This window comes from Symsagittifera roscoffensis, chromosome 10 (genome assembly GCF_963678635.1).
Source record: "Symsagittifera roscoffensis chromosome 10, txSymRosc1.1, whole genome shotgun sequence".
Classification (NCBI taxonomy): domain Eukaryota; kingdom Metazoa; phylum Xenacoelomorpha; order Acoela; family Convolutidae; genus Symsagittifera; species Symsagittifera roscoffensis.
Genome location: NC_087071.1, coordinates 28,434,555 through 28,455,194, shown reverse-complemented (window position 1 = coordinate 28,455,194; position 20,640 = coordinate 28,434,555). Strand labels below are relative to the sequence as shown.

The following is a 20,640-nucleotide window of genomic DNA, read 5'->3' as shown; positions in this document are numbered from 1 at the left end:
ATGTGACGTTTTTTGTGATTTTTTCAGAAAGTTAAAATTAATTTTTTTTTCGAAATTTGAAATTCCCAACGCTATAGTTCGGTGTTGTCAGGTTACTCTAAAGAGTTGCAAATCTTGCCACATGCAAATGATAAACGCGACTGCTCAACTGCTTTTAGTTTCCGAGCTGTGACGTTTTTTGATTTTTTCAAAATTTCTCAAAGAACTTATCTACAAAGAAATTCAAAAAATTTGAAACTACCAGCTTGATGAAGATACAACCTTATTGTCAGCGTTCACCCAGGCGTCTCAAATCTTGCCTTTTAATATGAATGCTCAAATCCTTTTAGTTTCCGAGATAAGACGTTTTTTTTTTAAATTTTTTTCCGGGAAACTTAGGTTTAAAAAAGTTCGCAAAATTTTGGATTCCTTACCCTATAGTAGGGTGCTCTCAGGGACTCTCAGTGGTTGCAAATCTGGCCTCCAAATTTCTCTAGAGGCCCATTAATTTTTTGAGATGACGCTTTTAAAATGGGAATTGAAAAAAATTTAAAGTTTGTAATTGGGTGCAGTCAGAGTACACTAAAAGTTGCAGATGTTGTTTCCAATATATGTGGTTTTTACTGAGTTGTCGAAAAATTTCGAAGCACCGAAGGTGGGTTAAACGCTAGTTTTAAAGGAAATATATTATCAACCGTTCTGGGAAGATTTTCCTCATTTGTGAGCGCTCGTAATGTTTTATGTATTTATTTGAATTCCATCTAATCCCCTGTTTGTTCCGATTTTTGTAACGATAATAACGAAATTTTTGTTCCCGGGGTATGTTTTTTTTCTTCAGGCATTTTTGACCGATTTTTTTTATATCATTCAAAAATGCCTGAAGAAAAAAACATACACCGAGCACAAAAGCTCCGTTTCTTTCGTTACGTTTTTTAATTCAAAAGGTATTGTTGTCCTGAGCTTAAATTTGAAAAGATATTTCACCTGTGATCATATTTTGTAAAGTTATGGGGGTTTAAAGATTGCCAATTTGGGACAATTAACGCGCGATATATTTCGCGCTATTAACGCGTAAAAGGAGATTTAATCCGTCTTAGAAATCGTTCCAAATTGGTTGAAGGAAGCTTCTATGCAATAGTTGATTTAATACTAGGAGCGAAATTTATCATTTTGTACTTTATATGGCGTGTGGGGTGATTAATTTCAAAGAAAATTTCAAATTTTAGAAAAAAAAATTTTCATTTCATTTATTAAATTTTTTAAATGTTTTTACTGCTCCATAAACCTTAAAAGGCAGTCGGCAGATTGAGGGCTTCGCCCTGATACGCATAGTCTTGTTGTTTTTGTTCGTAATATTTTTGTTCGGAATATGAAGTAACGGAATATTTGTGCTCCGGGTGGGTTTTTTTTCTTCCGACAAATTCCGACTTTTTAACTAGCCATTTTTGACGGATTTTCTATCATTGAAAAAGTATTGCTGTCCTGAGCTTAAATTTGAAAAGATATTTTACTTGTGATCATTTTTCGTAAAGTTATGTGGGTTTAAATATTGCCAATTTGTGACAATTAACGCGCTATATGTTTCGCGCTATGAACGCGTGACCGGAGATTTAATCCGTCTCAGAAATCGCTCCAAATTAGTTGAAAGAAGATTATTTGACATACTTGATTTGTTACAAGGGGCGAAATCTATTCTTTTGAACTTTATATGGCGTGTGGGGGGATGTTTTTCAAAGAAAATTTCAATTTTAGATTTTTTTTTTCATTTTATTACATTTATTTTTTTTATGTTATTACTGCTCCATAAACCTTGAAAGGCAGTCGGAAGATTCAGGTTTTCGCTCTGATACGAGCGGTCTTTTTCAATTTTATCCCTGAGTGTTTTAAATTGAAATATTTTTTTCTTATTTGAACGGACAAGTAATTGCTAATAGATAGTTTATGCTGTGCTGACTAACTTCTGTGAATTTTTGACATACATTATACATACAAATTACTTTCATATGGCAATTAATGTGTTTTTTTTTCTTGGAATATCATCTTTCTAAACATACCAACAATAGAACAACAATAGTTTGTCTTTTTGGTGCTATGAGGGTGTGCCTATCTTCAAATACAATTTGACCAATAAACTATCAGTTACTTGTGTGTATTAAGCGTATTTACAAAATTAACTGAGGACATATCGTTGGTAATTACCGTAGGTATACCGTAGACTGAAATTGGCTGTACAAATATTCAGTTGTAACGAACGCTTGTTTCAAAGTACATTCACATATACATGCTGTTTCATTGTCTTTTTAACTAGATTTAATGCATATGAAGGGTATCATGCAGTGATTGATACCTGAAAAGGCATGAGTCACAAACAGGATTCAATTCGTTGACTTGTGATTGACACTGAGTGAATGAACAATTATATTTCAGCAATACTGACAGATCGGTATGAAATATGTACTGAATTTTTGATTGATCAAACTTATGGCCAAATTTTTCATGTTTTACTATTGATTGTTATCTTAGATTTTATGGTCGAAGCCAAGCTAGATAGCGGTTTGTTCTTGAAGATTGGGCGAATATAAAGTTGTCTCTTTTTATTTCGCAATCTGAATTTTTTATTGTCCCTCATATCTCGTTCTGAAAAAAATGGAGATTTTGGTTATGTTGGAGGCCGCGCTATTACTTTAAGTTTAAAATAGAGCAGAAAATGAAAAAAAAGCTCTCTTCCTAAAAAGATATAGATCCTTCTTTGTCTTCTGGAATTTAGGAACATATTTTTTTTCACAAGATCTCCCATGGAGTTGGTGACATCTTTACTATTGTGATCTATATTTCCATCCGAAGCATTCAGAGATATGAATAATTCAGAGAAGATGAAATGAATTGATGTTTTTTCCTGCAGAGGCTGTCTGGATAAATTATATCCCCTTTATATATGAGCAGAGGAAAGTTGTCTGTGGTGATTTTTAGGCATAAGAGCTGCGCCGCAGCCACTTGCGCATATATTTGCAGCGCCAATTTTTATAATCGATTGTTAAGGTTTTAAAATATCTGGAATTTTTAGCGCGTACATGTTGCGTTCATGTATGACCAAAATTTGGGATCCGATATGTCTGATTCATTAATTTTTATGACAATGTGTTGTAGTAATATGCATGCTTATATTTTCAACCCGCCTACTAAAAAAAATCAATCCGCCTACTAAAAACAATCTATAATTTTTGGTTACTTTACAAACTTCGACCTCACTGTGAAAAGAAATTAAGCGTTTTAATTGTATATATTTTCATTCAATTAGGTAGTTGAGTTAGTTGATCAAAAAAGTAGCTTTAAAAAGAATAGGTTCTTAATTGAAGGTAAATATATGAACTTACTGATAGAATTCCAAACCCTGTTAATGTACCAGTTTTGAAAACGATAAGATAAACAGTCGGTAACTGTAACGCAATTCCGGGGCTATTTATTTAACCCGAAGCTCTATCCAGTTTTATTAGCCCGCAATTCTTTCAATCTTATTTATAACCGCGCCCAACAGTCTTTGAAGAAGAAAAGATAAAGTTCAATCTTCTTCGTTTTTACCCTAGTGGATTAGACTAAAAGTAAATACTGAATGCAATTTCGAGTCTTAGCGATAAAAAGCTTTTTTTGCCCGGAAGCTATAGGTAAGATTGATATCTTTATTTGTTTAAGTTCCGCCGTTTAATTCGGACTGGAGTTTTCATAACTTGAGTGTTATTTCAATTCGAGCTAGCAACAAAAAGTGGATTAATATTGCTTGTTCAGCCACACTTTTGGTAACTGAAAAAATAGTACTATTTTCTCTCGCCAATATCTACACCTTATTTGTTTGTTTTATTGGCATTATAGAGACTGCATCACTTTACTTTTTTGGTGGACGAAGTGGAGTTGATTTTCGTAAAAGATTGTGCGGCTCATTGAGTAAGTAGCAATGGGCTTGGTTTTGTAGTAAACTATGGAAGAAGGTAAGTGTGATATCATGTTTTAAGACCCCTTAGTCGTGATTAAGAGTCATGAATGTAGTAAATACTCTTGTATAGGTATTCGTGATTTTTTGGTTTGTTGTTTTTTTTCCATGAAAGTCTTAAAATTTGTTCACGATAAATTTTTTTTTAGCGGTTTGACTGATTTTTTTTTCAAGTAAAGTTCATTTCCTTTGCTAAAACAAAGGCAAACTCCATTATCGAACAGCAAACGTGTAAAGATCACTAAAAACATGATCAACTTTTAGTTTCGAAAGTATCGATCCAGTTTTTTCAAATTTTATCAAACAAGAGTCAATCAGAAAAGGTGTTAGCAGTTCAAAGAGCTCTATTGCCATCATTTTTTTGTTAATTTTCGAAGAGCTGTCATTTTTTCAAGTCAGTTTTTTTCTGTTTCTTGACGTTCATGACTCTTTTCCAACTTTTTTTGCTGATTCCAAAAATGATATTTCGAAAATTTGCGTCTATCTAGGCAAACTGTTCTTTTTGTTTCTGTCTTTCATTCGAATTGAAATCAAGTCGGAACCTTGTTGTCTACGACAGTCTCTGATTTAACAGTTTTTTCATTAAGGCTAATTTAGTCTTGGGTTGTTGTTTTCTGTTTTTTTTCGCTTTCAACTGCTAATTGACGCTTCGTCTCTCTGCTGAAAAGTTGGCAGCAGAAAGGAGCCCTAAAGAAAGGTCATAGGGCATCATCATTATTGAAAAGCGTATTCAATCGTGATATATCCCAGGAAGAATTTTGGAAGTGCGTTTGTGAGCGCTCGTAATGTTTTATGTATTTATTTGAATTCCATCTAATCCCCTGTTTGTTCCGATTTTTGTAACGATAATAACGAAATTTTTGTTCCCGGGGTATGTTTTTTTTCTTCAGGCATTTTTGACCGATTTTTTTTATATCATTCAAAAATGCCTGAAGAAAAAAACATACACCGAGCACAAAAGCTCCGTTTCTTTCGTTACGTTTTTTAATTCAAAAGGTATTGTTGTCCTGAGCTTAAATTTGAAAAGATATTTCACCTGTGATCATATTTTGTAAAGTTATGGGGGTTTAAAGATTGCCAATTTGGGACAATTAACGCGCGATATATTTCGCGCTATTAACGCGTAAAAGGAGATTTAATCCGTCTTAGAAATCGTTCCAAATTGGTTGAAGGAAGCTTCTATGCAATAGTTGATTTAATACTAGGAGCGAAATTTATCATTTTGTACTTTATATGGCGTGTGGGGTGATTAATTTCAAAGAAAATTTCAAATTTTAGAAAAAAAAATTTTCATTTCATTTATTAAATTTTTTAAATGTTTTTACTGCTCCATAAACCTTAAAAGGCAGTCGGCAGATTGAGGGCTTCGCCCTGATACGCATAGTCTTGTTGTTTTTGTTCGTAATATTTTTGTTCGGAATATGAAGTAACGGAATATTTGTGCTCCGGGTGGGTTTTTTTTCTTCCGACAAATTCCGACTTTTTAACTAGCCATTTTTGACGGATTTTCTATCATTGAAAAAGTATTGCTGTCCTGAGCTTAAATTTGAAAAGATATTTTACTTGTGATCATTTTTCGTAAAGTTATGTGGGTTTAAATATTGCCAATTTGTGACAATTAACGCGCTATATGTTTCGCGCTATGAACGCGTGACCGGAGATTTAATCCGTCTCAGAAATCGCTCCAAATTAGTTGAAAGAAGATTATTTGACATACTTGATTTGTTACAAGGGGCGAAATCTATTCTTTTGAACTTTATATGGCGTGTGGGGGGATGTTTTTCAAAGAAAATTTCAATTTTAGATTTTTTTTTTCATTTTATTACATTTATTTTTTTTATGTTATTACTGCTCCATAAACCTTGAAAGGCAGTCGGAAGATTCAGGTTTTCGCTCTGATACGAGCGGTCTTTTTCAATTTTATCCCTGAGTGTTTTAAATTGAAATATTTTTTTCTTATTTGAACGGACAAGTAATTGCTAATAGATAGTTTATGCTGTGCTGACTAACTTCTGTGAATTTTTGACATACATTATACATACAAATTACTTTCATATGGCAATTAATGTGTTTTTTTTCTTGGAATATCATCTTTCTAAACATACCAACAATAGAACAACAATAGTTTGTCTTTTTGGTGCTATGAGGGTGTGCCTATCTTCAAATACAATTTGACCAATAAACTATCAGTTACTTGTGTGTATTAAGCGTATTTACAAAATTAACTGAGGACATATCGTTGGTAATTACCGTAGGTATACCGTAGACTGAAATTGGCTGTACAAATATTCAGTTGTAACGAACGCTTGTTTCAAAGTACATTCACATATACATGCTGTTTCATTGTCTTTTTAACTAGATTTAATGCATATGAAGGGTATCATGCAGTGATTGATACCTGAAAAGGCATGAGTCACAAACAGGATTCAATTCGTTGACTTGTGATTGACACTGAGTGAATGAACAATTATATTTCAGCAATACTGACAGATCGGTATGAAATATGTACTGAATTTTTGATTGATCAAACTTATGGCCAAATTTTTCATGTTTTACTATTGATTGTTATCTTAGATTTTATGGTCGAAGCCAAGCTAGATAGCGGTTTGTTCTTGAAGATTGGGCGAATATAAAGTTGTCTCTTTTTATTTCGCAATCTGAATTTTTTATTGTCCCTCATATCTCGTTCTGAAAAAAATGGAGATTTTGGTTATGTTGGAGGCCGCGCTATTACTTTAAGTTTAAAATAGAGCAGAAAATGAAAAAAAAGCTCTCTTCCTAAAAAGATATAGATCCTTCTTTGTCTTCTGGAATTTAGGAACATATTTTTTTTCACAAGATCTCCCATGGAGTTGGTGACATCTTTACTATTGTGATCTATATTTCCATCCGAAGCATTCAGAGATATGAATAATTCAGAGAAGATGAAATGAATTGATGTTTTTTCCTGCAGAGGCTGTCTGGATAAATTATATCCCCTTTATATATGAGCAGAGGAAAGTTGTCTGTGGTGATTTTTAGGCATAAGAGCTGCGCCGCAGCCACTTGCGCATATATTTGCAGCGCCAATTTTTATAATCGATTGTTAAGGTTTTAAAATATCTGGAATTTTTAGCGCGTACATGTTGCGTTCATGTATGACCAAAATTTGGGATCCGATATGTCTGATTCATTAATTTTTATGACAATGTGTTGTAGTAATATGCATGCTTATATTTTCAACCCGCCTACTAAAAAAAATCAATCCGCCTACTAAAAACAATCTATAATTTTTGGTTACTTTACAAACTTCGACCTCACTGTGAAAAGAAATTAAGCGTTTTAATTGTATATATTTTCATTCAATTAGGTAGTTGAGTTAGTTGATCAAAAAAGTAGCTTTAAAAAGAATAGGTTCTTAATTGAAGGTAAATATATGAACTTACTGATAGAATTCCAAACCCTGTTAATGTACCAGTTTTGAAAACGATAAGATAAACAGTCGGTAACTGTAACGCAATTCCGGGGCTATTTATTTAACCCGAAGCTCTATCCAGTTTTATTAGCCCGCAATTCTTTCAATCTTATTTATAACCGCGCCCAACAGTCTTTGAAGAAGAAAAGATAAAGTTCAATCTTCTTCGTTTTTACCCTAGTGGATTAGACTAAAAGTAAATACTGAATGCAATTTCGAGTCTTAGCGATAAAAAGCTTTTTTTGCCCGGAAGCTATAGGTAAGATTGATATCTTTATTTGTTTAAGTTCCGCCGTTTAATTCGGACTGGAGTTTTCATAACTTGAGTGTTATTTCAATTCGAGCTAGCAATAAAAAGTGGATTAATATTGCTTGTTCAGCCACACTTTTGGTAACTGAAAAAATAGTACTATTTTCTCTCGCCAATATCTACACCTTATTTGTTTGTTTTATTGGCATTATAGAGACTGCATCACTTTACTTTTTTGGTGGACGAAGTGGAGTTGATTTTCGTAAAAGATTGTGCGGCTCATTGAGTAAGTAGCAATGGGCTTGGTTTTGTAGTAAACTATGGAAGAAGGTAAGTGTGATATCATGTTTTAAGACCCCTTAGTCGTGATTAAGAGTCATGAATGTAGTAAATACTCTTGTATAGGTATTCGTGATTTTTTGGTTTGTTGTTTTTTTTCCATGAAAGTCTTAAAATTTGTTCACGATAAATTTTTTTTTAGCGGTTTGACTGATTTTTTTTTCAAGTAAAGTTCATTTCCTTTGCTAAAACAAAGGCAAACTCCATTATCGAACAGCAAACGTGTAAAGATCACTAAAAACATGATCAACTTTTAGTTTCGAAAGTATCGATCCAGTTTTTTCAAATTTTATCAAACAAGAGTCAATCAGAAAAGGTGTTAGCAGTTCAAAGAGCTCTATTGCCATCATTTTTTTGTTAATTTTCGAAGAGCTGTCATTTTTTCAAGTCAGTTTTTTTCTGTTTCTTGACGTTCATGACTCTTTTCCAACTTTTTTTGCTGATTCCAAAAATGATATTTCGAAAATTTGCGTCTATCTAGGCAAACTGTTCTTTTTGTTTCTGTCTTTCATTCGAATTGAAATCAAGTCGGAACCTTGTTGTCTACGACAGTCTCTGATTTAACAGTTTTTTCATTAAGGCTAATTTAGTCTTGGGTTGTTGTTTTCTGTTTTTTTTTCGCTTTCAACTGCTAATTGACGCTTCGTCTCTCTGCTGAAAAGTTGGCAGCAGAAAGGAGCCCTAAAGAAAGGTCATAGGGCATCATCATTATTGAAAAGCGTATTCAATCGTGATATATCCCAGGAAGAATTTTGGAAGTGCGTCTGGTTTTCGACCATCTTTGGTCTGAATGTATTGCTCTTGAGACTGATTTTTGTACTGCGAGCATTCATCATCTCCCAATATATTTGATTGTTTCTTTTTATTTACCCTAGGGAGCGTAGTAAAATGTTCCCACTTTTTTAAACCCAACCCTCATAAAGTAGTGTTCATTCTGGTGTTGTTCACTTCTGCTAAATTAGTAGCACGTTTTCGGTACGCGTTATTGGTGGCTAGTGTTTTCGTTATTAAACCTCACATGGTGGAGATGTGAAGACGTTGGACTCGTTATCTTCAGGTCAGTGGCTTGATTCCAGCTGATCGCTTGCTTTTTTTTAGTTTTTAAAACTTGGATCTACATTTTGCCGTTTTCTAGCTTGTTTGCGAATTACAGCTTCGCCTCTTGTAATTTTATATTTTAGCTGATTGGACCCTACTGCCAAATGTGACAATAATCGGAACATTCCGTGCTGCTAAGCTGACGGGTACGTTTGTTTCATGTTAAGTTAAATTGAATATGATTTTTTGGACCTTACTATAATTCCCTTTTTTTTTATTCAAGGGATTATAAAAAGTTTGGACTTAATGACTACCACCTCACTTTCTGTTTGCTGGCTTACAATGCTATGTTTGTGCTGTATCGCAAGTGTTGCGAAGCTCCGCTTCGACTCTGTGTTGAAAATTTGGGGACGGTTTTTCCTCGCACTAATTTCGCCCTGATAGGAATGAAATGTGTTTTGCGTAAGATCTGAACAAAAGATCAAGTTTTAAATTCTTTTCTTATTTGAATTTCACTTATCATTAAAATCTGACGTTTTATATTCGAGACCAGTCTGTTAGATTTTTCTGTCGCCTTGAATTCTTAACGTATCGATATTAGTCTTTCTTTGATCTGATTTCTCTGTCAATATGGAAAACCGCGCAGTGGATTAGGGTTCACAATTTAAATTTCATTTAGCAGCAATTATTAGTGGCCCACCAACTTGGTGCGAGTTTCACAATTCAGAGTAAAATTTCTGCAAACACTTCAATGGAATTATTTGTTTCAAACAGCTTCAAAAACAATCTGGATGTTTGCTGTGTTAATTTGCAGCGAGGATTCTTCAAGGCGAAATTGTTTAGCAGATTAAGGTTAATTTGAGTTCTTGTCCGCTTTGGTTTACCTATGTTGCTGAATTCCTTGTTTTTCTCTTCGAGTTTACTTAAGCTAATGTATAAACCTAAGTTACAGAATAGGATGGCTGCGTATATTTTTCATGCCCTATTTGACCAATTTAGGCAAAAGCTTGTACTATTTATTTACACAATAACGAACAAAGTGTGACCTAATTGGCTTTTTACTGCGCGCCATTGTTTCGCATCAGATTGACATTCATTTATTTTAGGCCGGGAAATTTTGTTCCTGAAATTAACCAGTAAGGCTTACAGTCAGCCTCAAACCGCTGAGCTTCTGGTTGAGAGATGTCAAAATAGCAACTTCAACGCCGCTCGGTCTGTTTGTTCATTTCGGCTGCTCGAATAGTAGTGGCATGATGTAGATAAGTATATTATCGGGTCTCAGGGACCAATGGTCAGAAAATCTTTTTTTTTAAATTAGAATTCGATCAGATATTTGAAATTTTTTATACCATCCAGAGGCCTAACCCAGTGGTTATTTTTTATGGTTAACAATTGATGTCTTACAAAAGCTCATCTTTTAAATTGTATCGCACGTGCGATTTGAAGCCGCAATCATGATTGCTGGGAAACATCACTACCGTTGCCCCACAACGCTACAAGTAAAGTAAGGTATGAAATTTTGGGGTCCGCAAGCTTACAAGATAGAATCGTTTTTTTTAAATCCTTCATTCAATGTCTGAAACTCTTTAGTAGATTTCATGTTCGACACTCATTCAGCATTTATTTTATAGGATGTGTAGACTTTTCGTGTAAATAGACATACTTCTACTCACATTCACTAGCGATTACTGACCTAATTATTGGCGCCGTCCAATGTTTACTGTTTTATATTTGACCTATTAGTAATATGTCTGCTTTAGAGAACCGTGTTTTTCTAACCTACATTCTAAAAATACACTTTTCTGCACATTTCATGCAACCTATGGTAGGACTTAAGTATGGTAATGTAACCATTTTTATGAGTTTTGGGAGTCTTTTTTTCAGCTGATTTGGTGTTTTAAGTGTTGCGCTAAGTGGATCTATATTTACGTTCGAGTGTGCCAAAAACAGAAACAATATCGAATATTTTGGCATTTTAATGAACCTTCAAAGCAAAATATGATGCCATGCTCTAAGTAGATTAGGTCCAAGAGCAGAAGTTTTTACGAAATTAAGGTTTGTCAGCATACTGACTGCAGAAACGTCAAATAGGTAATTTTATGTAATTTAATTTAGTATTTAATATTTATTAATTATAATTTAATTTTAAAAACTGGATTTTTTGCCGAATGTTAGTCAATGAAAAATACTTATTTTCTCGATATTTTACTCTTTTCTGCTCTAAGAACGATTCTGGCAGCAGTAAATGTGGCTTCTGCTCTGCTGTTTATTTTCCAAAATAAACTAAAGTTGCAGCCAAATAGGATTTCCGTGTTTTGAGAGGAAACATTTCATTTGGGCACCCCTGACGAAAAATTCAGAGTGGTAATTACTTCGTTTGGTACTCTTTAGAAAGCGGGGAGTTGGAAATGTTTTTGCAAGTGTAATTGGGAAAATATTACATTTTGTACTGACAGGCTGTTTCCGTTATGTGAAGGCAGTATGCCAGCAACCGGCTGTTATTCGCTGAATTAGATAAATAATGAGTTAGTTTGACGATTAGCAATTTATGGTTGAGAAAGATTCATTATATTTTCGTTTTTTTGTGTCTTTTTAAGTAAACGGCTGTTTTAAAGTTCCGTTTTTTCTTCTTGCAGTAGCACTATGACAGTATCCGAAATTTGGACAGCAAATTAACAAGCGATTAGTTCTTGTCTGCGAAAAAGGAAATATCAGAATCGATTTTTTCTATACTTATTCGAGCTCAATATATTTCTGATTCAGTTTTGTAGAAGCATAATGTCAGGATCCGGTTTTGTCCTGTAAATTAGATTAAGAAAGAGGTTCGCTTGTCAGGATTGACAAAAAAGGATTGGGATATTTTAGTCTTTTCATTCTTTAATGCCCTCTGTCTGAAAAACTGAAAAAATCGATTTTTTTCTTGCGAAAATAGTTTGCTAGGGCCCGGATTTATTTTGGTAAATTAGCTAGTCAATGGTTTTCACATGAAGTGACTGGGAAAAAGGATGTACAAGATTACCGAGTGTCTGCAGTTTAAAACTATTTTTAAAACGCAGTACGTCTTCCCCTTTTTACGTACGACGCTGAATGGTCAACATGTATGACTGTGCAACATCTATAGTCTAAGTTTTTTTCTCTCTGTATCATTTTATAATCGTCTCAAAATTTCAAAAAAAATGGAAAAGGAGTTTATCCGCCCCTCAACGTTTCAAAATAAAATAGAATTTTATAGTTCCTCTAGCAGATTTCATGAATTTCTATCGGAGGATTGATGAGTTAATTAGACGAGTTTAATGGCATATTATTTTCGTGTAATCGTTTTTCATAGACGGCTTGTTTAGAGATCGATTAATGGGGTAAAAATATATATTTTATACCAGATAACTTTTTCGATATTTAGTTTTCCGTGTCTTTATAGTTTTGTGATTGATTGAGAATTGCGTTATAAGATATCCGTCATAAAACTGTTTGCCAGAAGCGGCTTTATTGGGTCTTTCTGTTTTTTACTGATCTTAGATTCAATTTTTTCTGATGTTCTTCAATGATGCAATGTGTCAAAAAACTTAAAGGTTAACAAAAAGCGGGGGCGTTACACTTGAAAGCCGAAGATTCTTTTGAAGCGCCATTTGTCAACAGTTGAAAAACTATTTAAAAACACAAGTTGAGACAAATGGGTTAAAATTTCAGCTTCATATACGAGAAAATTTTCCAATATTTTGTACCATAAAGTCAATGTGCAACTTTTGTTTACTGTCTTTGATCGGATCGAAAAAGAAAATCAAAACTTTCGCCGAGTCAAATTTCTTGCTCGAGTTTGAACTCGTTTTGACAATTGCTTTATCACTGTCCATCACATACTGATTTTTTTCAAGAAATGTTCATAATTTTTAAATTTTTAGTTAGCTTTGCATTATTACAAAAAGTTGACTTTTTGTCTTTCGAGTTTTTGAGAAGCGTTTTCAACTCTTGCTTTCCGAATTTATGGCAACTAATTAATCTTCATTTTCCAACACCGCGAGCTAAAAATTTGCCTTTTTTCAGAATTATGATCTTACTAATAGCCATAGCAGCATTAGCTGCTATTACTATCACAACAAAAACAACAGCAGAAACAATCCTGCCCTTTGCCCCCTCAATAGTGGACCTGCCGAAACTCAAAGCCTTCCAGATGTCCGGTCCAGAATTCAATTTAAACTGCACACTTAACATGCAGAATATCCCTACAGTTCAATTCAAATGGTTCTTTTCGAAGACGAAGGACGGACTGGATCGAAAAGAATTGAGAAATGCAAATGAAGGTTCATACGAGTTGAGTGGGCCGAAGTTGACCCTGGATTCGAACTGGCTAAAATGGCAGGATTTAATGGGTTATTACTGGTGTTGGGCTAGAAATGACTATGGAGAATCGACAAGTAGCAAAATTGAGGTGCTAACTACAAGTGAGTTATTTTTTTGGAAGTTTCAAACCAAATTTTAGCAATGGAATCTTAGTTAAGTTATTTTTTTTATCGAAAGGGGATTTCTATCTTACTTAGGAATAAGGCTCGCATTTGCACGAAAAGTTGTTGTTTTGTGGTCCTAATTATCTCGAAAGACACAAATCTAAGAATATTTCATTGTTTTTCGGGAAAAGTTTACTTTTCTTACCAAGGTCTCTGATTATCCGCCAACCTCGAGAAAATCATAGATCCGCTCCTGCTCTGATATGAAATGAGGATATTAGAGTTTGTGAAGACGATTTATCCACTAGGGAAAGGACCAACATAGGAGGTGTTCTGCTCTTTACGAATAAACCCTGTTGTGCCTCTGATAAATACATGCATGCATATTTTTGTGTATTTTTCTGGGCTGGGTAATGTTGCTTCGCCCTTAAGCAACAAGAAAGGTTCTTTATGGGACTCGAACTTACGATCTTTCGATTGATAAACAGAGAATTACATTCTTTATCGTCCCCATTATAGCCAGAACGCCCTAACTTTGATCTGTTTAAACCGTAGTTTGATAACAAAACTGAATTCTTTTTTTTAAGGGGAACGCAACCAGGAAGAAGTTCCAATTGAGAAGCGAGTGAGGTTCGGGGAGAGTACGAGGCTGGAGTTCGGGTTTCCCCCTCTGCTGGAGACCGACTCCCCTGTTCAGATCCAGTTTGCAATCTCCCAACCAGACACAAGAACAGGAGCTAGGATACTTATGGTGGGTTGAATTATATTTTTCCTGTCACTAAAGACCCTGTTAAATAAGCCCCATACTTGTATTTTAAAATTATTCTACCCAAAAAAACACTGAGATTTATAGTATCCCCCATTGACGTGCTTTTGGGGATATTTTTTCTAGGAAGCTTGGAGAAAACCTTTTTTTAATGGAAAAAATGCGTTTTTGTTAGGTGGGGCTGTAAACTTTAGGAAGGATATTGAAAAGATAGAAAACTACAGATAAAAGAAATTTCATTTGTTGCTACAAGATATTTGCTCCCAAGTTTTTATCAAATTAAACAAAATTTTAATTCAAAGCTCGTCCTGTCTAGCGCATTTTTATAAATCTAGAAGAAATATTTATTTGGGTATTTTGAAATGTTCGAGCTTCGGTTGTTTTGCGCAACAGGGTCCTGTCGCCGCCGGGTTTATTAAAAAGGATTAGCAAGCTCGATCGAAGGGTTGATATTAAGTCCATGTTATTTACCTGCGGTTAATTGTCTTATTTGTTACTAATAATATCCTTACAGTCAAATTGTCAATTTTAATGCCTCTGATTTCTATTTTTTTTCTACACCACATAAATAGCTTCATGATTTGATGTATTTTTAGTTCTGATCTTTCATGCTTCATGCGAGATTATTTACCTTGCAGAGCAAGTGCCTTGTAATTGGGAACAATAAGTTTTTCTTTCTTTGAAATCTGTTAGAAATTTTGATTGCTCTATTATTACAGAAACAAAACGTTTTTTTCCTAACTCAAGTCGCAAAAATTAGTGTCATTTTCAAAATGTCAATTTTTGTGTCCGTGGAGCTGGTAATTGAACGATAGAACGAATATGTAGCTCGAATTCTAAGGCAAGAGACCGCAACGCAGTAGGTAGTCGATGATTAAGGTTCGATTCATGTAGGTGGTAATTTTTTTTCGTTTTTCCATTTTCCAGTTTTTTCCGTGCGCTGAAAATGGGGAGAAACTTTCTATTCGGGTGTATTTTTTGCTTTCTATGCAAAATCAGGTCCCACAAATGTGGTACCTGATTTTCAATTTTTTGAAATATTCAATTTTTTGTCTAGTTTTGAGCAAAAAAAAAGCGAGCGAGCGGGCTTGTAATTGTCTTAAATATAACTTAAAAAAATTAACTATTACTTAGTTTTACCCAAAGAAATAGAAATTTCTTGTAGTGCCTTTTTGGGAACAAACAAAAACATGTGTGCAAATTTTTAATTTTTTTTTTTCATTTTGTTGTCAAATATACCTCATTTATTTATATATTTTAATTATATCACTTGTAATCGGGAACTAGACTTTTTTCCCGTAAACAACTTTTCTGACAAATTCAAGACATGCGTGCTTTACTGCAGTTGCTTTCGCATGTGCAGGCTGACATGCTCAATTTCTCGGAATTCAAATAAGATTATCTCATTAATTTTCAAGTTCAATTTATGTAGTAATTAATTTCAAATTTATTCAGTGGAAAAATGTTTTTTTTTTTTGGTTTGTGACTTTGGTGCTTATGTCTGTCGGCCGAATTTCCGTTTTTTTTTTAGTTTTGATCATTTGGTACTCTTTTTAAACGGTTTCTTTCTAAAGCTTAGGTTTATTCCTTTTGATTCAAACAGTTTTGACTCTAATTGAAAGTTGTTTTGTAGTTCGTAAATTAACCAACACTGATTTTGAGTAATTTGATTTTTTTTAATTAAACGGGTCCGGCCTTCTTGATATCGGCTTAGTGGACTAAATTAGCATAGATTCAAGTGCGAGTTTCAGGAGGGATTGCTCATTTAGTGTTTTACTTTTTTTGTAAGCTTGAATATTCCTTATGGCTCATTTCGTTTTTCTTATGAATATTCTAACCAGGGTCGAACCAACTTTTGTCGACGTAGTTTCCGCTCCACCATTGATTTTAAATGCTTGTTAACGCTGTTTATGAATATCATCCGAGACAGAGGTGGAAAATTCTTGTAGTTTCTAGTAATTTAAGCTTAATTTTTTAAAGAAAAATCGTCTGCCTTTTTTATTCTATATCTTGTGATACAATGTTTTAGTTGTATCGCAAGTGTTGCGCAGCTACGCCTCGCCTTTCTGTCGAACTTCAAGGCTTTTGTTTAGTTTCTCTCGTCAAAGCAAACACAAAAAATAAAACAGTTTGATAAATAAAAACTTTTTTTTAAAGAATAAGAATATGGTCGGAACATTCTGCGGTACTTGCACAGCAACCAACAATCCTATTTACTTTTTTAGTTCCATTTCCTTGCTGTTTGAAAGCTCAGTTTGATGATTTTGCATGTGTTCGCAGCTTCGCCTCTGTGTGAAAGCTCTATTGCTTTCAAAACCCTTCTCACTTGGTAAATCGTGCAACTTCGGATCTTGAGATCAAAGTTTTGAGTCTTGGCCGGATCTTGTCGAGTCTCGGTCGGACCATGTATGTTTCAGTTTCCTGGCTTATGATCTTCGTCTCAGTCTCAATTATTTGTGTAAAATTTTGTTGTATTGCTTATTTAACGCAGGAAGTTTTTCTGGACATGGTTTCCTGAAAAATAATATCCATGAGATGAAGATTTTTGATATATCTAGTTATTTTTTTGCTGCTTTTTGAGTCATTGACTACGAAATTGCGTTTTTGACCGTATACCTCAATCGCCATAGAATTAGGTAGGCTATTTAAAAAACCTGGTGAGTTGATTAACTGGTAAGCTTCTATGAAAAACAACTGGTGTAATTTTTTTCTAGTTGTATTAATCAACAGCACTACAACGTTTTTTTTCTGAGATATTAATTCATTGTAAATGGATGATGATGGGTGAGGTGATTCTTGCTGGTACCGCCCAAAATAATTGCGTTTAGTTCTTAAGCGGGGTTCAATAGCGGTTCTCCGTGATGAGCTGAACAGCTCGTATGTTGGTCCTTTTATTTGTGGATAAATCGTCTTGACTTACGTAAAGTAGGTCTAAATCAAAAGGTTTTCACTTGCATTTTTAATTTTTTTTTCAATTTCAGAAAGAAGACAAATCCTTCAAAGACGGTCGATTTGTCATCGGGTCTAACTTCGACATGTACGTGATTGAGCCCAGACCCAGTGACACATGTGACATTAGGCAGCAGTTTAGAGAATACGGCACTAATCTGGACTTCCCTTATAAGGAAATTAAGTTCAGAGTAGAAAACCAGAACACAGACGGTCAGTTGTAAATCATGTTTTCAATTTAACAGACTTAATTTCCGTAAGTGTGATTGAATGTTTGGGAAGTCGCTCATTTTTAAAGGGCAATTGGTTGAACAGGTACGAGACAGAAGTTGCAACTTCTAGTTTTCAAGCGAGAAAATCAACGAAAATTTTTTCACGTTTGTGCAGTTTTCTCTGCAAATAAAAAGAACTCTTCTTTAGGCAATAGCCGGATAAGTCATTTAATTAGAGCATAACGGAAGTGTTATTAGTGCTAAAAATTCCCCGTAAACTGCACAAGCAGTTTGAAACTTTGGACTTGAAAGTATTCGTTTGAAAGCTAAGGATCTCAGTTAGGCTCTCATGTAAGTTTTTTTATTTCACCTAAAAAAGAACTAAAAATTTTGTTAGGCTCTTAGACACAAGTTAATTGAAATTTCAGCAATTTATGTAGTAAAATGCACAAATTCGCTATATTTTTGTTTCGTAATTATTTTTGTTTCGTAGCTGAGAAGTTTTTTGTATTCCTTTTTAAGTAAGGAAAACTAATATGAGGTCTTAACTGAGATCCTTAGCTTTCGAACGAATACTTTTAGGTCCAAAGTTTTAAACTGCTTGTGCTGTTTACAAGGAGTTTTTGACAGTAAGAACACTTCTCTGTCGCCCTGTAATTAAATGCCCAAACGACGCCCTAAAAAAAATTCATAGTTTTTTATCCGGCTTTTTTTCTAAAAGACAGTTTCATCTATAATGAGTCAAGTTTCCAACCATGAGTTTTATTTGCTGAGAAAGCGGCATAAACCTGAATGAAATTTTGTTCATTTCTTTGCTTGAAAACTATCAGTTGCAACATTTATCTCCAGTGACTCTACCTCTATAATTTTTTTCTCAATGCCATGAATATTTTAAAAACCAATTGCATTTTAAGAATAATGAAAAAACAATTTGATATCTCATCATAATTAAGAAATGCAACTCCTGAAATCCATTATATTTAAAATGAAATTTTCTGATTAAAATGTCAAATTGAAACCATTCAATGCTTCCGGAACGGTGGAAATTTTATCTCCATTCATGAAATAAATTGTGTAAAGGCAAATCAAAGTGAATTAGGAGTTGTGTATTAAACGAGCGACTTTCGATGTGCTCGACCTAAACATCGAGTAATTTTGGTGTCAGGACAAAAGATACCATACCAAAAGCTCCCATGACAAAAGATACCATACCAAAAGATCCCTTGTATAAAAATCGCCCATACCATAAAATCCCATGCCAATTAAAAAGATCCCATGAATTATGAACAAAAATCATGATCAAAGTGTAAGCAGAAATAAATCTAGAGTAATGATACCTCAATTAGGTTCGCGCTATTGAAAAACAATGCAAATTTAAGATAACTTAATTTAAACTGGACTCATTTTTGGGATTAACATAGTGCCAACATGTGTTTAATTTAGTGTTAATATGGCATTGAATTAGAACAACTTAATTGAAAATGTATACACTCTGCATTCATTATCTCCCTCTTTAACTCATTGATAAGTCAAAAATGAATTCTTTTACTTGGGGAACCTCACAAAAAGGCCAAACTTTGATTATTCTTGATGGCCATGAATTTCAAAAGAAACGCGATACGAAGACAACGACACACTGGCGCTGCAGCAAATGGAGATCGTATAAATGCCCGAAAACTTTAATCACTTCTGGGAGCGATATAATCTCACAGAGCAACGAGCATAGTCATGAGCTCAACGCAGGACGCTCAGAAGCTCGGCAACTAGTTCAACAAATGAAGGAGACAGTTAGGAGTCAATTAAATCCAGTAAACAGCCAGATAATCGCAGCTAGTTTGCAATTGGTGCAGGACGAAAAAGCAACCCAACTGTCTTTGCCCTCCCGGTCGGCGCTAACGCGAACTTTAAACAGAAGTAAACAAACAACATCCCTGCCCACTATTGCCACAGATGACCGCCATTTCGAAATACCTGATCGTTTTAAGCAATTTTGTCTTTTTGATAGCGGAAAACAAGATACGGAACGCATATTAATTTTTGGCGACATTGAGAACCTCAATGCACTTAAATTGTACAACAAAACCTGGCTTGTAGACGGTACTTTCAAAATTTGCCCCAGTCAGTTTTACCAGCTGTACACTGTACACATCCAGATTGGCGGGTTTTATCCACCTTGCGTCTACGCTCTGCTTAGCAATAAGCGCTTATCAACCTATAACAAATTCCTAACCGCACTCAAATCGCTTATCGGTGACGTAACCCCGGAAAGAATTTTGATCGACTTTGAAATTGCGGCTCTGAGTGCTTTTACCTCTCATTACGAAACTGACATTAAGGGATGCTATTTTCACCTCTGTCAGAGCTTTATGCGAAAAATATCCGAATTGGGCCTTAAAAAGACGTACGAATCAAACAGCGAGCTAGTTTTAGCGCTGAATATGATTCCTGCGCTTAGTTTTGTTCCGGAGTCAAAAGTGGAAATCATAAGGAGTCATAAGTGAAAAATTAGACGAGCTCACTGCTTATTTCCAAAAAACGTACATTAGAGGGGATTTGATTGGCCGAAAAACACTTTTTCCTATTTCTTTGGAACCATTATCAAAATGCTGTGTGTGGTCTAGCCCGAACCACAAATGCAGTTGAAGGGTGGCATCTAGGTGTAACCGCTTTGTTTCAAGGCAGCCATCCTTCAATACATACGTTTCTCGAAAAAATTCAACTGGATTCCTACAATCAAAAGTTCAACATTTTGAAGGCATCCAGCGGCATTATCAACTTATCCCGGAAGAAGTACCGTGATCTGAATGAAAAAGTTCAACAGATAACAAGTTCATACACAGACTCTAACTTATTGTCTTATATCCGTTCAATTGCCCATTTAACTTATTAAATTTTGTTATAGTTTTTGCCTAATTTTTCTTAAATTTAAAATTGTTTGATCAACTTTTTTATAGACGTCTCCTTGCACCCTCCCGGAGAACGCCGAAACGCAATACTACGACTCGCATTCGAAAATGCTGTCTCTAGCAATTTGATCCCAGAGCAATTGCTCTTATTTACGGGAGGCTAGGTTGGGGGTAGGGGCCTGACGGCCCTTTGAGTATTGCGCCTAGCGAAAAAAAGTTGATCAAATTTGAGAATTGATATTTTTTATCAAATAGAATGGCAAGTGATTCGTAATGAAAATGATTTCAAAGCTTTAGAATTTTGCAAAAACTTAATTTCA

At 34.5% G+C, this 20,640-nt stretch overlaps 1 protein-coding gene across 1 annotated transcript in view; it reads left to right on the top strand.

The window, feature by feature from the left end:
- Window positions 1-20,640, top strand: part of LOC134855557 (uncharacterized) — a 75,852-nt gene that overhangs the window by 18,875 nt on the left and 36,337 nt on the right. The window contains exons 2-4 of the mRNA XM_063872097.1: window positions 13,088-13,484; window positions 14,075-14,238; window positions 17,235-17,415. Coding sequence (XP_063728167.1) covers window positions 13,091-13,484; window positions 14,075-14,238; window positions 17,235-17,415 — 739 coding nt within the window. The 5' untranslated portion in view covers window positions 13,088-13,090. The remainder of the gene's footprint in view (window positions 1-13,087; window positions 13,485-14,074; window positions 14,239-17,234; window positions 17,416-20,640) is intronic.